This window comes from Poecilia mexicana, unplaced genomic scaffold (assembly GCF_051168715.1).
Source record: "Poecilia mexicana isolate PSO_F unplaced genomic scaffold, ASM5116871v1 scaffold_6, whole genome shotgun sequence".
NCBI lineage: Eukaryota > Metazoa > Chordata > Actinopteri > Cyprinodontiformes > Poeciliidae > Poecilia > Poecilia mexicana.
Genome location: NW_028263375.1, coordinates 28,882,614 through 28,906,829, shown reverse-complemented (window position 1 = coordinate 28,906,829; position 24,216 = coordinate 28,882,614). Strand labels below are relative to the sequence as shown.

At 40.0% G+C, this 24,216-nt stretch overlaps 3 protein-coding genes across 5 annotated transcripts; 2 read left to right on the top strand and 1 right to left on the bottom strand.

The window, feature by feature from the left end:
- Positions 1 to 227: 227 nt before the first annotated feature.
- LOC106933962 (patatin-like phospholipase domain-containing protein 2) lies at positions 228 to 8,352 on the top strand. Its single transcript, XM_015013547.2, has 9 exons — positions 228 to 714; positions 2,941 to 3,173; positions 3,358 to 3,423; positions 3,790 to 3,999; positions 5,992 to 6,052; positions 6,173 to 6,340; positions 6,473 to 6,596; positions 7,374 to 7,475; positions 7,770 to 8,352. Exons 1-9 carry the CDS (start codon positions 528 to 530, stop codon positions 7,972 to 7,974), a joined length of 1,356 nt encoding a protein of 451 aa, XP_014869033.2. The 5' UTR covers positions 228 to 527; the 3' UTR covers positions 7,975 to 8,352.
- A 224-nt stretch (positions 8,353 to 8,576) lies between these two features.
- LOC106933968 (patatin-like phospholipase domain-containing protein 2) lies at positions 8,577 to 14,504 on the top strand. 2 transcript variants are annotated; one of them, XM_015013554.2, is made up of 8 exons: positions 8,578 to 9,129; positions 10,077 to 10,309; positions 10,442 to 10,507; positions 11,428 to 11,637; positions 12,331 to 12,391; positions 12,506 to 12,718; positions 13,624 to 13,764; positions 13,941 to 14,504. In XM_015013554.2, exons 1-8 carry the CDS (start codon positions 8,925 to 8,927, stop codon positions 13,985 to 13,987), a joined length of 1,176 nt encoding a protein of 391 aa, XP_014869040.2. In that variant the 5' UTR covers positions 8,578 to 8,924; the 3' UTR covers positions 13,988 to 14,504. The 2 variants fall into 2 exon arrangements, with proteins under 2 accessions (XP_014869039.2, XP_014869040.2); XM_015013553.2 differs by having other exon boundaries at positions 8,577 to 9,129; positions 12,331 to 12,718.
- Positions 14,505 to 14,575: 71 nt separating this feature from the next.
- Positions 14,576 to 23,794, bottom strand: LOC106933967 (G/T mismatch-specific thymine DNA glycosylase-like). 2 transcript variants are annotated; one of them, XM_015013550.2, is made up of 11 exons: positions 23,648 to 23,794; positions 22,988 to 23,062; positions 20,986 to 21,152; positions 20,087 to 20,415; positions 19,917 to 19,986; positions 18,832 to 18,967; positions 18,641 to 18,723; positions 18,449 to 18,543; positions 16,316 to 16,487; positions 16,003 to 16,155; positions 14,576 to 15,366 (listed from the first exon to the last, which is right to left on the bottom strand). In XM_015013550.2, exons 2-11 carry the CDS (start codon positions 23,044 to 23,046, stop codon positions 15,242 to 15,244), a joined length of 1,389 nt encoding a protein of 462 aa, XP_014869036.2. In that variant the 5' UTR covers positions 23,047 to 23,062; positions 23,648 to 23,794; the 3' UTR covers positions 14,576 to 15,241. The 2 variants fall into 2 exon arrangements, with proteins under 2 accessions (XP_014869036.2, XP_014869038.2); XM_015013552.2 differs by lacking the exon at positions 22,988 to 23,062 and having other exon boundaries at positions 23,648 to 23,791.
- Positions 23,795 to 24,216: the final 422 nt, after the last annotated feature.

Below are 24,216 nucleotides of genomic sequence, written 5' to 3'. Positions count from 1 at the left end.
TAAATTTACGGTTTTCGTGGCTTTTGGATTATTAGAAGACATAGAGATGATTGTACATATTCAATTCTTTAATGAAGATAGAGAATAAAGGTTTGTTTTTGCTTAACTTGCTTTTATGTATAAAGGTTGATGACAAAAAAAAAAGTATCACAGTTCTTCTTGTCCAAAGCAGAAAAGCCAAGAATAACAGTTTCAAAACTGAGAAGAGTTTGTGGGGAAATCGTAAGTATAAGGTTCATGATATCGTCCCAGAGTTTTTTTGGTGTCACATTTCCAAAGCAAATGATTCATGTCTTCAGTCTGAGTGCCCCCTTTTTGCAGCGAGGCCTTTCCCGATCCCGGGAACCATGTGACTTTATTCAGCCAATAGGAACGTGCCCAAAGCGGGACTTGCTCTTTCAACCTTTGGATGTTGATTGCAGGTGAAATCCAAAGGTTGACACCTGGTTGAACATTTCATTAGGTTGGGTTTTAACACCCCCCGGTTGTAATTTGGAGTTTATGTCGGAAGGTAGCGTTTTTAGAAAATGTTTGACCCGAATAAAGAGTGGAGCATCTCCTTTGCAGGATGCGGGTTTATGGGAATTTATTACGTCGGGGTCATCAGCTGTATCTTCGAACGGTTTCCTCGCTTTATTCGAGATGCCTCGAAAATCTACGGAGCCTCTGCAGGAGCCCTGATGGCCGCCATTATCACCCTGGGAATCCCCCTGGGTGAGTGGGGATTCTCTGCTGTTCATTTATTGATAAAGTCTAAAAAAAAATAAATAAATAAATAAAAAATAAATAAATACAATCTATTAGTTAATTGCATAGTTCTGTGCGGATTTTATTCACCAAGATGAACTACTGAGATGAATCTCTAACGGCGACAAAAAATATTTTTCATCTCAATTCATTTTCCAAACTATTACAAACTGTCTATAACTACTTTATGACATTTACCACGTTCTCTGTAAATGTTTAGAGTGCATTTATAAATCATGACCTTGTTGGAAAGCCAAATGGAGGAATAATTTTGGATTTTAAAATTCCTTTTGCCATATTTATTGTGTTTTGCAGAATATATATATTTTAGACTCAAAGGCTACTAGAATGGTAGCCTAAAGTTCAGTCTGTTTAGTTACAGTTACTTATGAGGGGCCAATTGACAACATTTTGCAGCTTTTTGTAATATAAACAGAACCAGATTCTCTGGTTTTCAAAAATGTTTTACAAATAAAGCAGTGAAACATGCAGAATCTCCTTTTGTAAGGGCTACAAGTCATTTTTTGGGGGGAATCTGTCTCTACTAGAAAATTCATTCAGTGTTTCCGTTTTCTTTTTGCTACAGATATCATTTTGTATTTATCTTGTAAAGGATATTGTTTGTGTTATGTTCCGTGTTTCTTCTGTATGTTTATTTTTGAGTTTTCTGTGTTCAGTCCTGTTTTCCTGTGAGTCTCTGTCCTGTCCTCCCCGTTGATTGCTCCCCAGGTGTGTCTCATTCCCCTGATTACCCCGTGTGTATTTAAACCCACCTGTTGTCTGTGTTCCTCGTCGGGTCGTTGTCGTAGTCAGTGTCGTTCGTCGTAAGTCAGTCAAGTAAGTCGTTTTTTGTAGCCTCGTTTAAGTCGTCACAGTAGAACTGGGAAGTCCTGTGACGGCTTGGCTCTTATTAGTTTAGACCGTCACAGTAGAACTGGAAAGTCCTGTGGCGGCATGGCTCTTATTTTGTCAGTCTTTGTTTAGTTGCTGCCAGTGCTGAGTTTTTGTCTCCACTCTGCCGTGTTGTATGTTTTTGGACTGTTTAGAGCTATATTTGATTATTAAAGACGTCAACTTCACTACATCCTGGGTCCTGTTCGATCTCACCACCACCAACCAACACACTTCATGACAGTTTGCCATATCTGAGCAGCTCTATGAAGTGTGACCTATGTATTATTGTCAGACTGAAAGAAGCTAAACATAAAATCATGCCAAACTTTTCAGATAAAATAATACATAATACATCCATCGTCCTCCTACTTTGTGCTACTTAGTTTTGAAATATCACATAAAATATACTAATACGCTCCTTCCATAACAGACTGCTTAGATCCTAAGTGTTGTGGAAAAACAAAAAAATTCCAAGCACTGTTAGATGAAATCACTGCAGGTTTATTTGTATATTGTGCACAATATAGAGAGCTTATAAGACAGTCAATAATGAAGAAGCGCCGAATGAAAAGCTTCCCAAGGCAGAGGCAACACATGAGTTTTATACCAGGGATCAGGAATCCAAAGCAGGGGACAGACAGTCTGCAGCTGCAGCAAAACAATTTCCAACCTTGTGTGTGTGTGTGTGTGTGTGTGTGTGTGTGTGTAGTCCAAATAAAATATACAAGAATTTAGGATAAACATATGGCAGTACAACTAACATATATTATTACCTTATAATAATTTTCCACTATGGTGCACAAAGGAGTTTTATGACAGATAAAGTGATAAAGCTCTTTATCTAGAACCATCACAGCTCTTTATCTGTGATGATTATATTCTGCTGGACTATAATCATCACTTCCCAACAAACTCAATAGATGTTCACATCCCTGTTAGCATTTGCACAATGTTTCTAATTTTAAATAGAATTTCTGCTGTTTTTTGCACATCTTTCTTGTTTGCGTGTATTACATTTTGTACCATTTTTAAAATAATCAGCTTTATGCTATTTTTGATAACATTTCAGTATTTTATGTTGTGATTTTGTCTTTGATGTACAGTAATAGTTTTGTTTTTCTTTTTTTTTTTTTTTTTTTTTACTTTTGTGTCAACCTACACACCTTGACTGCCTGCCACTTTACAGCTGTTACACCTGAATTTCCCAACCCTACGACATTTCTCCTGTATTCTAAAGTTTGTGGCTGCTGCGTGACAAATTGCGCAGCATCTGATTGCTGCACTTTGATGTGTGCGCAGATAAATGCTGCACTGATTTGATGCACATGGCCAAAGAGGCCAGGAAGCACAAACTGGGGCCCCTGCACCCGGCTTACAACCTACTGCAGCTGGTGCAGGAGTCGCTGCTGGAGAAACTCCCAGAGGACGCTCACCTCCGAGTGTCCGGGAAGCTCAGCTTGTCCCTGACCAGAGTCTCTGACGGGAGGAACCTGCTGGTGTCCCAGTTCGACAGCAGAGAGGAACTCATTCAGGTAAATATATGGATGACTCTGGTAGTGTAGGACTAGTTGGTTTTCATGACTCAGAATTACATTGAAAAAGTACTTTAGGCATTTTGATGTGGTTTTGTCTCCCACTTTTTAACCTATCCTTTACACGACACGACTCTTTATGGGTTAAATTGTGTCTGAGCCACTGAAATCTTGTTCTTTCCAGGCCCTCATATGCAGCTGCTTTGTGCCGCTCTACTGTGGTGTCGTTCCGCCCACTTACCGCGGAGTGGTGAGTAAACTACCAAGCCTACCTACTACCGCCTGCAACACTTGACTAGTCACACTCCTTAGACATAAAGCTAACGTTGCATCTTATTAGATTTGATTCATGTTACATTATGAATGAATCCTGGAAGCTGAGATCAAATCCGGCCCAAGGCATATGCGAGTTAAGCATCTGCCTAGGTCCTCCATGCCCCCAGATCAGTAACATTTTTTTCCTGTATAATCATTCCACCCTGAAAAACACCAAGTGCAGAAATGTTGTCAAATGAACCAGATTAATTCCATTATTGCCAGTGATGCAGACTTTTATTGAAACAAATACATCAGCCACATTAAGTTCACTTACTGGGTGAGTTTTAATCCCTCTCAGTATTATGTGGATGGTGCCGTTAGCGACAACCTGCCCCGCTGTCAGCTGGGAAGAACAATCACCATCTCTCCGTACGCTGGCGAGAGTGACCTCTGCCCCCGAGCGAACACGCTCACCTTCCACGAGGTGCGCTTCAACAACGTCAGCATCCAGGTCAACTCGGAGAACCTGTACAGGGTCACCAGCACTTTCTTCCCCCCAGAGGCTGAGGTGAGATTAGGGCTGTTGTAAACGAATATTTTAGTAATCGAGTAATCTATCGATTATTCTTACGATTAATCGAGTAATCGGATAAAAAAAATTATAAAATGAAATATTGGTAAATCTGGCATAATACCGGTGTTACTATCAGATATCAATATCAGTCCAATTTTTCATATTTGAGCATCCCTAACAGTTGCTTTTTTGTAGCTTAGAAAACTAACCTGTAACAATAATAGCTCACTTTCTAAGTTAACCAGAAGAAAAGTTATAGAAAAATCTGAAATTATATTGAATTTAATAACAAAGAGGCAGGCTCACAAATATGCTTATAAAAATGTCTACAATCCAGCTTTTAGTTTATGTATTCATCTTCAGTGAGTTTAATAGATTAATTAAACTCACCTTGCCACCTAACCTGTCACGCTTTGGGTTTGAAAATACGGGAAATGCCGCCTGGAGTGGGAGGAGAGGGCGAATGAACGAACATGGGGTGGAGGGGAGGAAATAGACCAGCGGACTGACGAACCGTTAGACCGGGGGACGAACACGGGGGGAAGCAATACGGGATATTTACGACACCTTCACTGGTCACACTCAGAAACTCATCTACTAGCCATGTACGATGCGCTCCGCCACCCGTTTCTTCAGACCGGGATATGAAATTTATTGTGCGGTTCGTCGGTAAAGCTACATTTACACGGTAAGCATCAGCTACTCAGCCGCCCGCCCTGTTCAGGCTATCCGCTCACCTCAGCGCTCTTCCCGCCGTTCGCTTTCAACCAGCAGCCCCGGAGGAGAAATGCTGCCGTACTCCAGGCATTCCCCCAGTCATTTTAAGGATGCTTATTGGTTCCCCAAAAACGATAAAAAGTCGGGCATTATCATCAATCAATAAAATCCCCATGGGCCAATCTTGAAGATTGGACTTTATGCCGCTGAGACTTGGCTTTTGTCAACAACTCAGAGGCGGAAGTGAGAGCTCCGCGCAACGCAAATGAAGTCCCGGCCGGAACACGGTGCGCTAACTAATAAAACATAAATTAACGAAGCTTCGAGGCAGGTACATTTTCCTCGAGGAATTTTAGTAATCGAGGTACTCGAATCATTCGAGGAATCGTTTCAGCCCTAGGTGAGATACAGCTGCTCCTTCCTCCCGCAGGAAACGCGCAGTGGATTGAACTTTGGCTGACATTTAAACAGAGCAGAACAAATATTCACAGTGTTGGCTTAATATTTTCTTAAATGATCTTTGAGAGCAGTCACTGCCTTAAATTTTCACGGTGTTTCTGTAAAAAGGTAGAAGATTTGTATTAGGGGTATTTTCTCAGATTGTTCTCTGCAGATCCTCTTAACCTCACTTAGGCTGGCTGGGCAACGATGGTAGGCAGCCATTTTTAGCTTTTCCCAGAAATGTTCAGTTGGATTAAATTTAAATCGGATTTTATGAATGGCAACACAGGACATGTATCATCGTTCTACACTGAGTATTTTATAAATCTCTCACCCTCCGTTTGGGCTACTGGCCAATTTGTCCTGCCGAGTAACATAATGATAGCATTTAAGCTAACATTAGTTTCCTCACTAATTTTGACTGGAAACCTAAAGTTGACTTACTGAATGGAAGCCAGCCAATATAATGATGACATTTAAGCTAACATTAGCTTTCTAGCTAATTTTCACTTACTAAAATCGATTTGCTGTATGGATTGATTTATTGTTTGCTATAATGCTAACATAAGCCAACATAGTAATGATGGCATTTATGCTAACATTAGCTAACGACTGTCAAGTCTGTGGATGCTTTTGTGTGTCTATTAAACTTAAAGGGAATTTTTTTGAGCAAATGTTATAAATTTGTATGACTAGTGTAGTCACTTTTTTATAATGTCACACAAAAAGAAGTGCTGATGCTTTCTGGACTCACTGTATAAACTTGTAATGTCCTGTACTTCATAGAATAGAAGCTCTCCAATCCAAATCTGTTCCTCCAACTTGCAGGCAATGGCTGAAATCTGCCAGAACGGCTACATGGACGCTCTTCGCTTCCTGCAAGAAAACAGTGAGGATCTGTTTCTCGTTTTCTTGCAAAAATAATTATGTGCACAGAAGAGGAGCATTGAACTCCTCAGTTGGTGGAGCGTGAAGTGAAGATCAGCTTGTGAACATTTCGTTTCCTCAGACCTTATCAGCAGCGAGTCTCCCCTGAAGAGTCTGCAGGCTGACGCGACGGAGCGTGTCTGCTGCGACCAGGCGAAGGACTCCCCCGGAGGTGGAGAGTCGGTAAAGAGAGATCACCCGTGGCTCGATCCGAAACTCATACGGAACCTGCCAGCTGAACTTCAGAGGGGTAATGGCTGCTGGAACGTTTACTTCTTTAATACAAAGGAAACCTATTTGATTTGAAAGGGCAAAAGAAATGAAACATTAAATCTGACCCAGTTCTATTCAGCTCATCTGTGTTTCCTTGTATTTGTGTCAGTTTTATGTAAAGCCTGCAGGGAGACGCACACTGCTGGGGGCTTGTTGACTCACATGACTGAGTACCTGCCCAAGAAGGTAATATCTTATCTGCCCTTTGACTCTGCCCGCTCCATGGCTCAGAGGTACCACCCAATCCGTCACCCTGCAACTTTCAATGCAACTATTATTTTTATTTTTCGGAATATAGAGTATACCTACATATATATTTTGTTGGATGTCTTCCACCTTTCTTTCTGCATTCATTTCTTGCCTGGTAAATACTGTCAGGAGTCTAGAGCTGAAAATAAAGCTTCTAAAAAATTAAAATCACAATGTCAAGAAAACAAAGTAAAGCTGTTTGCATTATCTTAGCTAACAAATGTTCATCTCAGGAAATATGAAGGTGGTTGCATTCTTTGTTTTCTTGCATGTTTTAAAGTAGCATTCTGTGAAGAATGATCTCTCTAACCCAACAAACTGGATCACAATCTTGACATTTTTTAAATGAATTCATTTATATTCATACAATTTAAATTTTATTTTTAATTGTATAAATTAATGATTTATGTTTTACATTTATGCTACAATTGAAGACGATGACTCTGTATGCCTTTTTATAACCTAAACATGATTCTCTGAAGGAGCCAGAGGCGTAGTGTACATTTTTCAGGAGGGGGCCATGGCCCCCCATAACCCCGCTTGGTGTTGTCCCTGAATTTTGACCCAATTGCTTAAACTCACTCGCCTTCTGTCCCTAGAAAATACACCCAGCTTTGAGGATAAAGAAATAACCCAGTAGTTTGTTGGTTCCAAACAAATATTAAAACAAATATTGACTTTTATTCAAGCAGAAGATTAGAGACTCTGACTGTAATCTAAATATCTGAATAATTCCCTGACATGTTGGCTGCTTCTTCCAGAGTGAGGGGCTGGATTCCCGATGTCCCCAGGGACATGAGGTGGCTCTTCGCCATGGATGTGACAAAACAAACTTTGAAGGAAAAGTTGGACTATAAAACCAGGTAGGCAGAGCCATGAGTGAAGTCTCTTTCACCTTTAGTTGCTCGTAAGTCATCAGGCTCTTAACAGTGTTTCGAAGAACAAATAAGATTTATTACTCCCATAAATAAAACTTTGACCTTCTCGTGGCGCTGTCGGGTATTCCACGAATGAAACGTTTTTGCACTGGAGAGTTGCATCTAAATGATCGAATGTGAACCCTGTAAAGACAAAGTACAGCTGGGTAAATCATTAAGAGTTTCTGGATGTGTTTTTTTTTTTTTTGTTTTGTTTTTTTCCTTCTCTCTTCCCCTCAGGCGACCACGACTGCGCAGGTGCTCAAGCCTTCCGTCCAACCTGCACTTGTGGGACAGAGAAGAAAAAGTGAATCTTTCCCTGGAGGGTCCAGAAGGGGCGGCCAGCGTGAAATCCCCTCCAGCTGAGGGGAGAGGCTGGGGCTTAGGCAGAGCGCTGGGTCTGCTCCAAAATTTGGGATCGGAGCAGACGTCAGACCCCAAATAACCTGAAGGTGCAGAGTTTTGTCTCTGCAGCGTACTCACTCTTGTTTTTTGTTTTTTTTTAATTTTTCACTTAAGTGGTAACGTGACTTTATGATACATGATGATTTTGTCCAAAAAACCAAAAAAAAAAAACCAGAAGAAAAAAAAAATCTCCTCAAGGTTTTCTTTATATAACTTTTAGAAAAATATATATTTTTGTTGAAACTATGTTGAGACGGTTTGGTATGAGACAGTATGGGAAAAAATATCTAACTCCCCGCTCTACATAGAAACAACCAATCAGAGTCAGGAGGCGGGTCTTAGTGCTGTCAATCACCCTCAGAGTGAATAACATTATAAGATGATGTAAATCTAAAATAAAGTCGATTTTTACACAATACTACCAATTGTTGAAATGAATCAAATATTATTAGAAATATTCCAGTACTGACAACGGTCTGAGTCATTTAGGATAAGGCAGCTACTAATAAGTCTTGATTCTTATTCTTCATTAAATTCAATGCCACCTTGTACAGTGCTGCTCCTTTTATTGCACATTAAAGGAAGTTATAGAAAAAATATTTCAGTTTCCATCATACTATTGATATTATTTATATTTTTAATTAATATTTTAATAAGCGTTCAAACATATTAGAAAAACACCCAGGCTTTCACAGGATATTCTTATTTAATAAGCCAGGTCTTCTTATGGAAAGCAGCTGGGGCTCAAATGGGGCTAAGTAGTGCAGGTCATTCAGTTGTTTTGATCACTAGTAAAGTGTGTGTGTGGGTGTGTGTGTGTGTCTGCGTGCATGTGTGTGTGTGAAGGTGAGTGAGTTGGTCGTACTTTTTCCTGTTTTGTAACGTTTGATCCTGCTAAGCCCCGCCCCTTCAAGATAACACATTTCTTCAGCTGCGGTGTGGGGATCCCTGCAAAGGATCGGGAGATAAAAATGGTTTAAGTTCTGCTGAATGGGAGACGGAGGGAGAATGGTGGACCTGTCCTCGGAGTGGAACATCTCTTTCGCAGGCTGTGGATTTAGGAGCATCTACTACGTCGGCGCTTTGAGCTGCATCCTGGAGCAGGTCCCTCAGCTGCTGCACGGAGCCGCTATGTTTGGAGGGGCCTCCTCCGGTTGTCTGGTGGCAGCAGCCCTGGCTGTGGGGATTCCCATTGGTGAGTCCTCCATAGAGCCAGGCTGCTCAAATACATGAAAGTATGAATACGAGTTCATTAGAAATCAACTTCTTTTCAAATAATCCAACTGTGGTGTTTCAGAAAATTTCACACGATGCCATCATTCAGATCTAAAGTAAAGACTTTCAGATACTTTTCCAGTTCTGCGTTATCTTAAATCAAGTGTTATTAATGCTGTACGCAGCTCTGAGCCCACGGCGAAATGTGAGGGCAAATTCCATAGTTCACATCATATTCAGAGATAACGGAAGTGAATCAAAGCAAAACACAGCATTCACAGCAGGAGGCCCAGTCAGTGGGTTGGTTAAAGATTTATTACATCACAAAATTTTTTTTGAAAACAAGACTGATACTTTTTTATATACTTGTTAAAACTGCCATCATGTCATTACATAATGAAGACATAATATCAGACAGACAATCAGTGAAAATGTCCAGCTCCTCCACCTTCTCCCTACTAATGCACATCTCCGGTCAGAAACAACCAATCAGAGTCAGGAGGAGGGTCTTATCGCTGTCAATCAACCTCTTCTTGGCGCTGCTAAATGTGCTAGTGACAGAGAAACAACTTGTCATTACAGGAAAACCGTTTATCATTGGTGGACATGCTGACTAGCATTAGCATTTATGACAGGCTATGTTGTGGTGAACCAGCTGCAGTGTGGCAGAGAGAAACGGGGAGGGTGTGAGCAGTACACTAGAGTGATTGACGGAGCCAAGACCCTCCCCCCGGCTCTCATTGGTTATTTTTGAGTAGATCTGGGAGAAGGCAGAGTAACTTGATTTCCCCCCCCCCACACACACACATCATCTGTCTCATACCATCCCAGTTTTAAAATATATGTAAAAAAAAAAAAAAAATTATTAGAGTTGCATACCTCAGCTTTACTGTAATTTATGAAGTCTCAACCTCTCTCCCTCCTCAGAGCAGCTGTGTTTCAGCATTTTAAACATGGCAAAGGAAGCCAGAAAACACACTCTGGGAGTTTTCCACCCGACCTTCAGGATGCTGCAGACGGTGCGACACTCTCTGCTGGAGAAGCTTCCACAGGACGCCCACCTGCGGGCGTCAGGGAGGCTCTGCGTGTCCCTCACCAGACTGGCGGACGGACAAAATGTGCTGGTGTCAAAGTTTGACACCAGAGAGGAACTGATTCAGGTAGGAACTGAGGATCAGGTCGTTGTATGACGGACGGTTAAACAAGAGTAGATCAAACCGATTACTCACAAAGTACTGCAACTATAGATATTTAGTTTTAGGGAGCTGCAGTGATTGTGCTTCTCCTCACAGGTTCTCATGTGCAGCTGCTTTTTTCCCATCTACTGTGGCTTTAAACCACCGTCATACCACGGAGTGGTGAGTTTGTTCCCTCTGCATCGTTTTCACATGTGGGATAAGCTCTAGTTAGCTTAACTCAGCAGCTGCGTCAGTGTTTCAAGCCAAAAAAACATTTCATAAACAAATCAGCAACAAAGAAGAGAAATTCAACTTGGAAAATTAATTTTGAAACAAAAACAAAATAGTTTAAACACGAGCATTTACCGGAATTTTACAGTTAGGATACAAAAACAGGGAGAAGATCCACTTTTTGGAAGCTGGTTTTACTGGCAGCAGTTTGGAGGTCGTGGATGAGAAAATTCTAGAAACCATCAACAGGACTGGTTTTGTGTTTCTGCACTGCAAAAACACAAAATCTTAACAGGTAAGATTTTTTTTTTGTCTAGTTTCTAATGCAAATATCTTGGCACACCTGAAATAAACTAACTTACAAGTGATGTTTCGGCAAGATATAGGAGATTATTTAGGCTCCTAATTACTCAATATATACATATATATATATGTATATATATATATATATATATTAAAAAGTACTTGTTGTATTGGGACTTACCATGAAAAAGTATCTTGGTTTAAGTGTTTTTTTGTATTAATATTAAGGAATTGCTTACTTAAAATAATCTCATATATTGCTGAAAATTGACTTGTAAATTAGTTTTGTCTTATCCAAAGTGTATCAAGATACTTCCACCAGCAATTAGACAAAAAAAAAACCTTAAGATTTTGTATTTTTGCAGTGTGTGGTGATTACCATCTACCAATAATATTATTAATGTTATACACCATATTAACAAAACTATCAATCCCTCCAAATCCTTGAATTCAGGGATTTTCAAATCAGCTACATGCCAACAGGTGTGTAAAATCAGGCACTTAGTCACAGGACTTCATGTTTTGTACCTGGTCATCTAGATTCACAGTGACCTCTGCTTCCTCAGCTCTATGTGGATGGAGCTCTGAGCAACAACATGCCCCTGTTTGAGCACAGAAACACCATCACCATGGCCCCCTTCTCGGGCGAGAGCGACATCTGCCCCAGGGAGGGGACATTCAACTTTTTTGAGGTCCACTACGGCAACATGAGCATTCAGGTTAACACCGGCAACGTCTACCGTGTGTGTACGTCGTTCCTCCCTCCGACTCTGGAGGTGAGTGGAAATGGAGAAATGTGATTTTTAGGCCCAGTCCAGACGTAGACAGACATCTGGGGGAAAATCAAATACGTTTTTATGCCCTTTGACCTTTCGTCCACATGAAAACTCAACTCGACATCACTAAAAAACGATTATTTACAAAAACTGAAACAATTGTTGAGAAAATTCCATGGGGAAACAGATTTACATTCCCATGCATTACATATTGCGATAAATAATTTTCCCACGTACTTCCTTTGACATGATTCCCAATCAACATCATCTTGTATTTTACTAACTTTATATTCTAATACGCAATTTAAAAGCGGTTCAATCTTTACATCAGTTCCATGCAAATAAACTTCCTGGCGCCATGTTTGATTCCCAACAGGATTCTGATTGGCCGACACAGGTTTTAGCTCTGCGCTACACTGTCCCCTGTGGGTTTAAAACAACACTGGTGTGGATATGTCTGCATTCATCATGACATCATGTAAATAAATAAAAACTTTTCGAAAACAGATTCAGTGTTGCACGATAATATTGTTGTAAACAATGTGGTGGAAATATTAGTTTTTATAAAAACCCGGCTTTGTGTTCAAATCTGAGTATTATGTTTCTTAATCCTGATTTTATTCTTGAAGTTTAACAATGAACAGGTGGAACAGAGAAAACCTCCAGTTCTTCTTTGTGTTTTTGTTCAATCAGAAGTTGGCCGAGATCTGCCACAATGGCTACACGGACGCTCTTCGTTTCTTGAAAGAACGGGGTGAGCATTCCCACTTCCATCCTCACTCACAGCAGGTCTTTGAAACCTTTATTTGTATTGCCGTCTGCAAAGTCAGGCCTAAGTACATCGCCAGTCAAGAATTTATGAATTTAGATCTGCTCAGTGTGAAGCACGTCCCTCGGAGTTTATCGCTTGGGAAAGGCTGGACCACACCTCCTTGTCGTGAGCGTGGAAAAGAGCGGGCTAATGCAGAAGAGGCCAGGCTGAGGAGGATGCTGCCGTGCAAAGAAGGAAACTCTGAGCAGGAAGAGCAGACACAGCTCAGCCACAAAGTCACCCACAGCCTCCCCGCTAACATCCAGGAAGGTCAGAGTGGAAACAAACACTACAGGTCCTGACAGCAGTAGGGATGCAAGTTATCGACTCATCAGTTTGTCTAAATACACCTGCTTGATTACTCCTATCGATCGACTAACAATTAATTGACAAGTGGCCACAAAAACTCCATTTTTTTCTTGTCAATAAGGCCGGCCGTCTTTCCATAACATGAAGGGTTGTATTTTTCATTTGCTGAATTTAAAAAAGAAGCATATCATTCTATTTGGTTTTAAATGTTTTGTGTGTCAGCTATGTTAAGTACTGACTGGGTAAACGGAAAAATGGGGGTTTCCTCTCATTATTAAAGTTATGGAGCCCTCAAACTCAACCCTGCTTATTGCCATAATGTCTTTTTATATCATGGTAGTTTTTCTGTTCGGCCCTCCGGCTTCATAACAAATCAGTAGTTTTTGGTTGAGAAGTCGACAATGCTCCGTCATGTAGCTCAGTTGAACGAGCGCTACGGAGTTGATAACTGAAGGAGCTCATCAAGTTTTTATATTTCAAAACAGAACCGCATAAAATGGATCTTGTATCTCACACCAGACTCTGGACCGTTTCTCTTTCCCGTTCTAGTATCGCCGCCATCTTTGTTTCTATAAGTGGTTCCGCTTGAGGACGATTAACGGCGCCCTCTGCTGGATGGCGGCCAAACTACAACCCTATAAGACGGTCTAAGCCGACGTTATTACATTCAGTCACAAATCGATTAATTGTTTGCATCGGTAGCTTGCAAGGTTAAAATAAAGTTAGATTTAATATCTTTTTGAATGCAAACTACTACTCTGAGCAGCATGAGGTCACAGACTGAAATAAAATGAAGATAATGTATTTCAAATGTCTCCTGAAGTAGACCATAAAGTTTGCATTTTGATTGTGTTTCCACATGTTAGTGCTGTGTGAGGTGTGCCAGCATAACCGCGACCCAATCAGCCGGTGGTCTCGGTTTACTCACTTCTTCCCAGTAAAACTCATCATTTACATGCTGACCCTGCCCCTCCGGCTTGTACAGCTCAGCCTCTCGCTCGCCAAAGGTAAAGTAGATTTGAGGGTTTGTTTTTATTTTAAATTGTGTTTCATATGTGGCATAATGTAGATGGAGAATCAGGAGTGATAACCCCAAAAAGATTTGTCTCAAAGATTTATGCATTGCAAAGCATGAACTTGACAGATTGCCCATCTCTCTTTTTCTTTTACTCTTTATTATTAGAACAAGTCCTTTGGCTCGGACCGTGCAGAGGGAGACACAAAGTCTAAACCCAGACTACTTTTAGTCCAGTTGTTAATTTGGTCCTTTGTTGGTTTTTGTATCAGGACAAGATTCTCTAGAAAATGTTAAGATGATATTGGACACAGAAAGCATGTCAAAATGTAAAAAAAGTTAAGTATCCATTTGTAAAAGTATATGTAAACTATTTTATTTAACTTCATAATTTCTAATGGTCTTTCTCTTATCAAATAAAGGTCATATTTCCTTGAACCCCATTTTTTTCTTGAATTTATCTATGAAATCCACATGAAAAAAGAAAGTTGTAAATCACTGGACCTGATTTATTGAAACTAGCAAATGTGTTGTTTTTTTAAGACGTGATATTATTATGTAGTTCTGAGATGAGCTTTGTGTGCCTTAGTGTCCTGCCTGTGCCACACTATCCATAGCAAGATGCAGGTAAGAGAAATGTGTCTTTAAAGGGAAAGTATGATGTAAAATCAACTTTTGACGATTACATCATGTTCTGTTATTCCCTTATTAAAAAAAAACACCTTTTAATAACTTCGAATGACTACTTCATTGATTTTAAATCCTGTTAAATTGTGCAGAAATCCCACAAAGTGAGTGATGAATCAGTAGAATAACATTTTAATCAAGAAATGTTTCATAAAATCCAATGACAGTGACATTTAATAAACATACCATAATCCAAAGCATCTAAAGTAAAAAAAAAAAAAAACGATTAATGAAAACCATTATAGGTTGTGTAACTTTGAAAGGCCAGTCCGGCTGTAGGACTGATGACGTTAATGTGTGGTCTCAACAAGTCGGTATTGTGCATCGTATCAGTTCATAGCACCTTGAGTGTAGCAGTAATCCTGATTCGATCCTTCCCTCCAGAGAAGTCGAGCTTAAAGAGAACCTGGAAACAGTCTGTCTACTGGAAACAGTAGATTAAAATGTTGACTCCACCTGCAGCTCAGTGCAGTCCTCAACAGTACAGCGATTAAAAACAAATGCTTAAATACACAGTCAGCCAGTTATGTCCCTGATTTACACATGTAAAATGGCTCACGAATATAAAAAAAACAACAAAATAAAATGTGCAGAAAAAAAAACATTCTGCAGTTTCAGTTAAATCCTAAAAGTGTTTATACTCCACTTTGCTAAAAACAAACAAACAAACAAAAAAAAAAACCCAAAACAAAACGGGGAACATCTAAAACCTAACCGACTGTGGTTTGGAGACTGAGTTAGCTAATGTCTCTGGAAGGTAACGAAGACTTTTCTCGTCTTCCTCAAGTGCTGCTGGCGTTTGGTCCGCTGCCGATGTTGGGAATCTCATCGGCAAACGACTGGGTCATCCACTGTCCGTCTGGCAGCTGACCCTCTGATTGGGATGTGGTCGCCTCCTGTGCTCCTTCTGAGGACGGGCCACAAACGAACAGATGCAGATGGAGAATCATTGAATGCATTACGGCAGCGGTGTCAAAAGCATGGCCCTTGAAATGATTTTCAACTTTCTTTGAATTTAAGACATTTTAAGGCCCTATGAAGATCATTATGAATGGAATTTAAGACCTATATCTCCACAGAAATGTATAAAATTCATTGAGTCACGCTGCGATAAATTTACATGTATGACTCAAAAAAAAGATAGCTAGCTAGATAGTACATTTTAGCAGCTAAAGTAGCCTCAATCGTCTTGATTTACCTGACAGAAAAGTCCCAGAAAACATAGAATGAGATTAGATAGTTATGTCCCGGCAAAATTTAAGACCTGTGATTAACTTATTTAAGGCCAAGTTACTTTTTAAATAAATTAAGACATTTTAAGGCCTTAATTTTAGGTATGTGAATTTAAGACTTTTTAAGGAGTCTTAAATTCCTTAATTTAAGCTTGTTTCCTCAAGCCATGAGAAAACAGGCTGAGTGGGAGCCCCAAATTAAGTGTAGATAAATGATTCAAGATGTCACGTTGGTGGCTCATGTTTCAAATAAATCCCATTTTGTATCTTGTTAGGATTCGTTTCAGGTTTAGCCATCTGCTGGCGGTTACCTGAGTTCGCGGTAGACGTGAGCGTACAGTGACCGTTGGTCTGGCTGTTGGCCTGGCCTTCTTCAGCTCCTCTCTCCACATACGCGCCGCCGTAGGCGTCCTCATATCCCGGGTCGTACTGCTCCTCTTTTATTGCTAACCTCTTGGCATCCTCTGTTGGCGTTCGGAGAGAGAAAAAAAAAAAAAATCAACAAGACGCTGAATGAAACTCAATCAAACCGACTATCATGTTGTAATATTAATGTGTAAAACGGTTTAAATCATTTACTCCAGTTTATCTAGCTTACATATGCATATTGATGATGAAGCCTACCCTTAGCTAACTGAAGATCGAATGTGTAGTTGACTTCCTCGATCTCGGTAGCTTTCCGGATGCCCTTCAGCTGATCCCGGAGCTCCCGCAGCTTGATGTAGAAGTGAACCTTGTCCTGAGCACGAGGAAACTGGGCACAGCGGGCGCTGGAGGAAGGCATCAGGTACAAGGCCTAGAGGAGCAGTCAATCAATGGACAAGAGACTCTGAAGTTTATGAATGCTAAGCTGCCTGTAGAGGTATTTCAGTGAGCAGCAGGTGATCTTTGTTTACTACTGAGACAGATCTGATGATGAGACGTCATTTACCTTTTCAGCACATTATTAGCAGTTTGCAATAATAAATTTTGTCTGGGAACTACGTGAGAACAAAACCGTATCAGACAGTTTAGGTTGGGATATTAAAAAATATTAATGTTGTAAAACCAAATATAGCTTTTAAAAGTCTGAAAAATGTTACCAGCTGGTTGTGGTGATTGTTACAATCGCTAAACATTTTAATAACACTGGTGTGATTCATCTTTTAGTTTTTTTCTTCTGACAAAAAAGAAAAGTTACCTATTCATTTTGGTTTCAAACTTCCTGATAGCACTGTAAGCCACACTACACACCGCCATGCAACTTTTCTTTCTTTTACACATTTTAGAATGTTACCACGACGCCGTCTTAGGACCATTGTACACACAAAATTCCTGCCAAAAAAACTCAAGGCATTTCTTGAAAAAACAAGTACCGTATTTTCCGCACTATAAAGCGCACCTTCAAGGAACGGCCTATTTTAAAACTCATATTCATATATAAGGCACATAGAATAGACGCTACAGTTAGGGTTGCCACCCATCCCTTACAATACGGAACCATCCCGTATTGAACCTATATGGGACGCGATTTGTTCCGTACTCTACAAATATGGATGTGTAATAATAAAATGGTCCCCAAATACTTTATATAGTAGGCTGCCCCAGTCATTGTTTCATTCACGGTGTTAGTGTTGCGATATTGTGCCCAACTGCTTTCTGGGTAACACAGACCAACCGACAAGCTGCCGCCACAGTCTGTCTCTCTTCCCCCGCGCCCCCCGGCTTTAAATGTATAGGGGCTGGTCCCTTGGTAACCCTAGTCGAAGCACCCCGGGTGAATGTCTAAAGCCACTTTGTTGACATAAAGAATGTCAACAAAACAGTCCGACTCCGGTCGGCGAGGGGAGCCTTCCGCGACTGGGCCGGGGCGTGGCTGGACGACGGTCACCCTTCTCCGTTTGCGCACAGCATGTTGGTGGAGAACGTGGTGCTAAAAGACCTGCAGACGACCTGATTATCAGGTCGGTAGGTAGATAGGTCAGTCAAACTTTATTAACAAACCAGCGTTCTGACAACTATCCCAGCATGCATCGCGGGCTTCTTCTTCTACGGGCGAAAATGAAGTCGGCGCTGCTTACCGTAGTTGCCAGACCTGTCGTGGCTCAATATTGGTCCATATATAAGGCGCACCGGATTATAAGGCGCACTGTCGGCTTTTGAGGAAACTGAAGGTTTTTAGGTGCGCCTTATAGTGCAGAAAATACGGTAAATTTCTTGAGTTTCAAAAGTTGAAAATGTTTTTTTTCCTCCAAAATTTCTGAGATTAATCTTAAAATTTTGTTGTTGTTGTTTTTTTGAGCAAATTTTCAACTCTTCAAGCTCAAAAATATCCTTGTTTTTTCAGCAGAAATGTTCTCTTTTCTTTTCCATCTCCAATTGCTCCAACATGCCATTGACTGTTACAAACACAATCCTGAGAGAATTTTCTTTGAATTTCATGTGATCTCCAACACAAAGCCGTGTACAACTGTGGAATAAAAGGAAAATGAAATATTTGTTTTGCCAACAAAAATCTGTGGCATGTATTGTGTTCAGCCTCCTTTATTCTGATACGTGAAAACTGAAACATGTGACGAATAAAAAACAGACGCCACTCAACAAACGTACAGAAATAAAGTCTATTGAAGTTTATGAATGCCACTGCTGAATGCTCAGGTGTTGTTTCTTCAGGTATTTCTGTGGAGCTTTAGTGCGGTTGTCTTTTTTTTTTTTTTTTTTTTTACAAATTTGATGTATCACAGTGATGTAAATGTAAAGGCAGATTTCTGCTCTCACCACATCACATTCTGGGATCTTGTGTGGCTGCAAACCAAATTCCAGCTTTTGTGGTTTCTTGCCAAACAGTTCCCTGCAGAACATTTCATAGATACCTGGAAAAAAAAAAAAAAAAGAAATGCAATGTTACATTGTATCAACTCAGTGTTGCTCTGAAGATCACTGAATTGATGGTGGTGGGGGGAAGCATACATTTTCCATTGAACACAGCAATGAGCGGTTTGTACTTCTTCAACTTCTCCACGAGAATTTTACCTCCTTCTCGCAATTCTTTACTGGTGGGGGGGGAAAGAAAAATCACATAAAATGCAGCATTTTACCATAATCTGAACTGGAGATCTTGAGCTTTTTTTTTTTTATTATTCACCAGTTTACATGGCTACCTTGAGAGGTCTTTGCTCCCTGGGGTTACCCTGGAAACCATATTGGTGAAGCCCATTTTGTATTTGACCGGCAGCGTCGTGTCGTGCATGTGGTTGAGTTGCTCCTCGGTGAATCCAGACAGAAACAAACATTTCCCTGGGGAAAAAAAAAACAACATGTTTAGAACGTAAAGAAATGTTAGTGGTTCTCTGAAAACAACAAGAGAATGACCTAAAATGTAGGTGGAGCTACATTTTATCCAGTCTCAGTCTCAAATTCATCCATCTTAGTTGGCTCGGATTAATGCTAAATTAACAAAAACAAACAAAAAAAAAAACGTCGAATCAACCTTGCTTACGCTGACAGATACTTAAAATATCAAAACCATCATGTCTGAAATGTGCAGCTTACAACTAATTTGGCCTAATTTCCAAAACTTTTCAATACAAACCTCATACTGTAGCCGTTTCTAAGCAATAACTGAGACTGATAACCGTTTGGCTTTTATTTCCTGGTAATCAGGTGGCGCCCTGACTTTTAGATTTTGATCCCAACTAGTTGAACTAGTTAATAGTTCAACTAAAACGGCCACTGTATTCCCTAGCCATACAAAGAACTAGAAAGTTTGGGAAATGCCTAAAAAGATCAATGTGAAAATGTCTTTAACTCTTCTCCAGCCAAATTTGCGGGACCATAATTCCGCAACACGTTGCGCTACCTGAAAAATTACAAAGGTTTCTGAAATGGGAGACATTGTGCTTTCCAGCCAATGTTGGGTTATTATGGTAATTTCATCCCCACCATAGAAGGAAGTGAAATTAATCTGATGAAACACTCTTTTAATAGACGGCAAATTGCAAAAATAACTTTCTAGATATAGAAAGTTACCTTTGTTATGGATACATGGGCAAATATATTTACTCACACAGCATTTAAAGAACTTTGTACAATTAAAATAAGCAAAAATATCCAGGCTGAGATTTGAAACGTAAGATTTAAAGGGTTAAACTGCACATCATCATGTGTATTCAAACTATGGTGGCACTACAGGCACGTTGTTGCTACTTTGACACAAATTAAAAATAACCGTAGCATCAGAACTCACAAAAATGATTTCCAGGTCCTGGGAACCACCGGCCAATAAAAGCTGCCATCAGTCCTGGGTTTATACCAATCTGCAAACAAAACAAGATACCACTAGAGTTACCAAAACCCTGAAGTCCCTCCGAACACATCCCTTCCAACACGGAGAGTCAGGTAAAAACTGGACCTTACAATGACATAGTCCAGGTTGTAATCCAGCAGGTCGGGCAATGTCTTCTTCATGACTTCCTCCTCCGTCATCCCTTTGAAGCGGTCCACTTTCCTCTTCACCTTCTTGAAGCTCTCATCGATCTTCTCCTGCTTGCCCTCACCCTGAGCCTTAGCTGCCTTCTTGGGTTTCGGACCTGGTTTAGCTTTTGGTGCATTTGGGTCCTTCGGTGGTTTTGGTGCTTTGGGGACCTTTGGGGGTTTTGGTGCTTTGGGGGCTTTGGGGATTTTGGGGGGCTTTGGCGCGCCGGGTTCCTTGGGTTGAGCTGGTCTACCTCTCTTTTTAGTTGGAGCTAGAAGACAAAAGGTTGTACAACAAAATCTCTTTTAGAACTTTATGATTGTTGATGGTTGTTGTTGCCTCAGACTGTGATAACGTACTAGTGAGACAACATCTCTAGATAGACTTAATTCCTTTAATATTAGCCTCCCATGTTTCATTTTAAAGGGGCAGTATTATATAAAATCAACTTTTTTGAGCTTCACATCATGTTATAATGTTATTCCCTCATCAAAAGCAAACCTGGAGTGTTGCTTTGATTCTTTTATGCATGTTTGAGAAATCCCTTAATCTCCATGGCAACAATATAGCTGTACAAAACGCCTGGGTGGACCTAGCTCCGCCTTCGAGGACAAAGCTCCTCCTCTGAGCTGCAGTTTTCAAGCTTCTGCCTCACAGAGCAGCCCTCCTCCACTCAGTTCCTTCAGACTAGCCAGCAGCAATTAGCAAACATTAGCACCTGCTGAGCTCATTATATAATTCACATAGAGCAAATAAAGTTACTACACTGAGTGACCTCTCTGTGGTAACGCAGAACAAGGCTCTCTAAACTGCGTATGTTATTTAAAAATCTCCCCAGTACGTTTAGTCAGGTCAGCAGGTTCCGTCTGCTCCATGGTGGGCTCTGGGTTGGCCATGTGGGCCCTGGCCGCCTCTGCAGTCGGATTCTCTGGGTAGTGGAACTGATGCTGAGGGTTGAAGTTGGCGTACTGAGCCTGGAGGGCTTGGAACTGCTGGGCGGACCGAACCCTGTGGCAGAACAATGTCAATGAAACATTGAATTTTAAGATTGTAAGGATAAGGCCCTGGACTGCTCTGTGGAATAAAAGAGACTTTGATATTGTTAATTCAATCAATGCCTTTTTTTTTTATTAAAAATTAATTTAAAATAAAATATCTGATCATAAGAGAATGTGTTTATATCAAATGCAGTTATTACTGTCAATATCAAGCATTTTAGTGTCATAATCATCAGCATTCATCAGCATAAATTAATATTATGAAAGCAATAAGTCTTGTAGGAATACATTTAGAATTCTGCAGTCTAACATTTAGTATTCATAAGCACAAAGTCAAATACCACCTTTCTGAAACAATTTTTAATAAAAACATAACATTTTATTATTTTTGCAAATATAACTCGCAGTACAGTGAATGGAGCTATTTAAAAGAAATTGTCAAGTATATAAAACTGGCAAATCTTCTGCTTTATCAGCCATGACCAATGAGTGCAGCCGATGTTTAGTTCAGTGAGCGGACCATTCTGCCAGCAACGCCCTTTGGTGTGGACGTTTTAACTGAGTGAAGACGACTTTTGACAATTGTAACGCTAGTATTTGTGACGCTAGTATATGTTGGGCCTCCAGTCATGAAGGACTGAACTACACGCAACAAAGACACTGGTGTAAAAAACTATAAATCCCAGAAGGAGGATCTAGATTTGTGTAGTTGTCCGTCATTTTGACTGAAGGGGTCGAAAAAGTCCCGTCATAATCTATTTTTTTGTGGTCAGTTTTTAAAATGATGACATTCAATTGTATGTAAATTTCATTTGGTTTAATTATACAGAGCCAGAACCGTAATAATATGCCAATGTTGATAGGTAAAGCAGCGGCTGACATATTTCCTAACTAAAGTATTTGCTGGTGCTCTGAGTGGCTCAGTTGATGGAGATCATGCTCTAAACACATTGATGGTCCTGAGTTCGATTCACAGTCCCGGCAACTTCCTGTATGTCCTCACTTTGTTCTTCTTCTTCTTCTTTCCTCTCTCTTTATTTCTGTCTACTTACTGTTCACTAAATGCCACTAATTCCATAAAAAGTCGTAGAAAAATAAAACCAAGACACATTTTCTAGCAGTCAAGAAATAGTTCATACACGTTTGTCTTAAGACAAAAAAATATCATTCCAGGTTCGTTATTTTCCTGGTATTGATCGACATTATATTACTATTAATCATCATTCATGGTCAGCATCCTATGGAATGATAATGATAGTGGTAAGACAAAAGCAAAAGGGTGAATAAGTGCACATGTAAGCCTGTCACGATAACAAATTCTGCTAGATAATAAATTGTCCCAGAAGTTATTGCGATAAACCATAATATTGTTTCGATATGGTTTTCAGATACTTTAAGGGTAATGGCATAATAATGTAAGAACACTTTCTCAAAGATCAATAAGCTTTAAATTCTCATGATCATTTAAACACTGGAACTGGAAAACATTTTAAATATCCAAAGTAAATAAACAAAACAACAAATAAAATGAATTATAAAGTCTCTGTAAACAAAATTATCTTTCAAACCGAGATAGTTGAGACCAAAGCGCCACACTGAAGACTTTTATCTTTCAGTATTTGGTTAAAAAGGCAGAGAAAAGAGAAAAACGATAAATCAAGCAAATGAAAATTATTGAGTTTCTTTTAATTTATCGTGGGATTAATTGTTTTAATGTGACAGGCCTGTGCACATGCGTTCATTTCCATTGATATGTTTTGTACGCACGCACGCACGCACACACACACACACACACACACACAAATGGAATACTTCCTGGCTACACTGGTGAGGAGGAAGACTCACCACTGATGAAGATACTCCGGGGAGACAACAGGCAGTGATCCATTCAGCTTTTCCTCCATCTTTAGGGTCTTTGGACTTTATCAAATAAATCAACATGCATATTGAGGAAACATAGCCGCTGGCTGATCAGGTTGCTTAGCACACAAATGTAGGACATGGTATGAAAGTGAATGCATGTGCTAGCATTTCTATCATCCAACAAGGAAAATTAAAGACAAACATTAACATCAAACAAACTATGGCGATGGACCATTACAGTACAGCCAACCGGCTTTTTGACTGATGAAACTCTATAATGAGTAGTTTCCTTGACAACAAAGGGATGCAGCTGCTTTCTTCCCCCCAAAGACACAGCGAACACAATAACTAATGAAATAGAAAACGGTTCCAGCTTAGCTTTTATTACGTAGGTTTGGAGCATACTATTAGCAATTAATTGAACAAGCTTCACATTAAACCATGTTTCATATTCAGTGTAATGGCATGTACCACAACTGTTTATTAATGTTTACCAACAGTGCCACAAACACAGCTAATGCTAGCCAAGAACTAGCTGGTCGATTAACCTAGCATGGGTGAATGGCTGCGCTCCACTGAGAGAAACCCGAACGAAACTCTAAACATTCAGTTTCTTATTACTGTTTAATAAAGTCAACATACCTTATGAGGGTCAGGTTAAAACTTTTGCTTTCTGTTATGACGATATCAGCTTATTTCCCATCAGATCCACACTTCAATTCACAGCTTCTGGCGGCGCTGGAGAAGCAACAAAGACATGACAAGCCAACCGGCCAACTTTGACACGGGAATAGCTCATGTTATACACAGAGGGGTGGATTGGAAAACGCCGCTTTCGGTCTTTTCAAGACAAAATTATTATGACGTTATATTTTTGCAAAGAGAAATCGTTTGTTTAAATTTTAATTGATTCCGTTTACAAATTATATATTTTTAAATTTCAGTAACACCAGAAATCCCAAAGAACGTAGCCACACTACACCTATTGTGGAGTTGGTATGAGCCGCTCGACTTTTAAACACCGCGAGATTGTCTGCGATTGGCCGATAGTAGTATTTAAAGGGCCACGTTTAGTGCAGCGATAGTAAAACGTTCATTTACTTAAAAGACACGACGATTTAAAACTGACTTTACAGAGTTTCCTTGACTTTATTTTTTAAAAACAATTTTGACTTGGAGCTTTAATTTCAGTCTTGTATTGCTATAAGTTT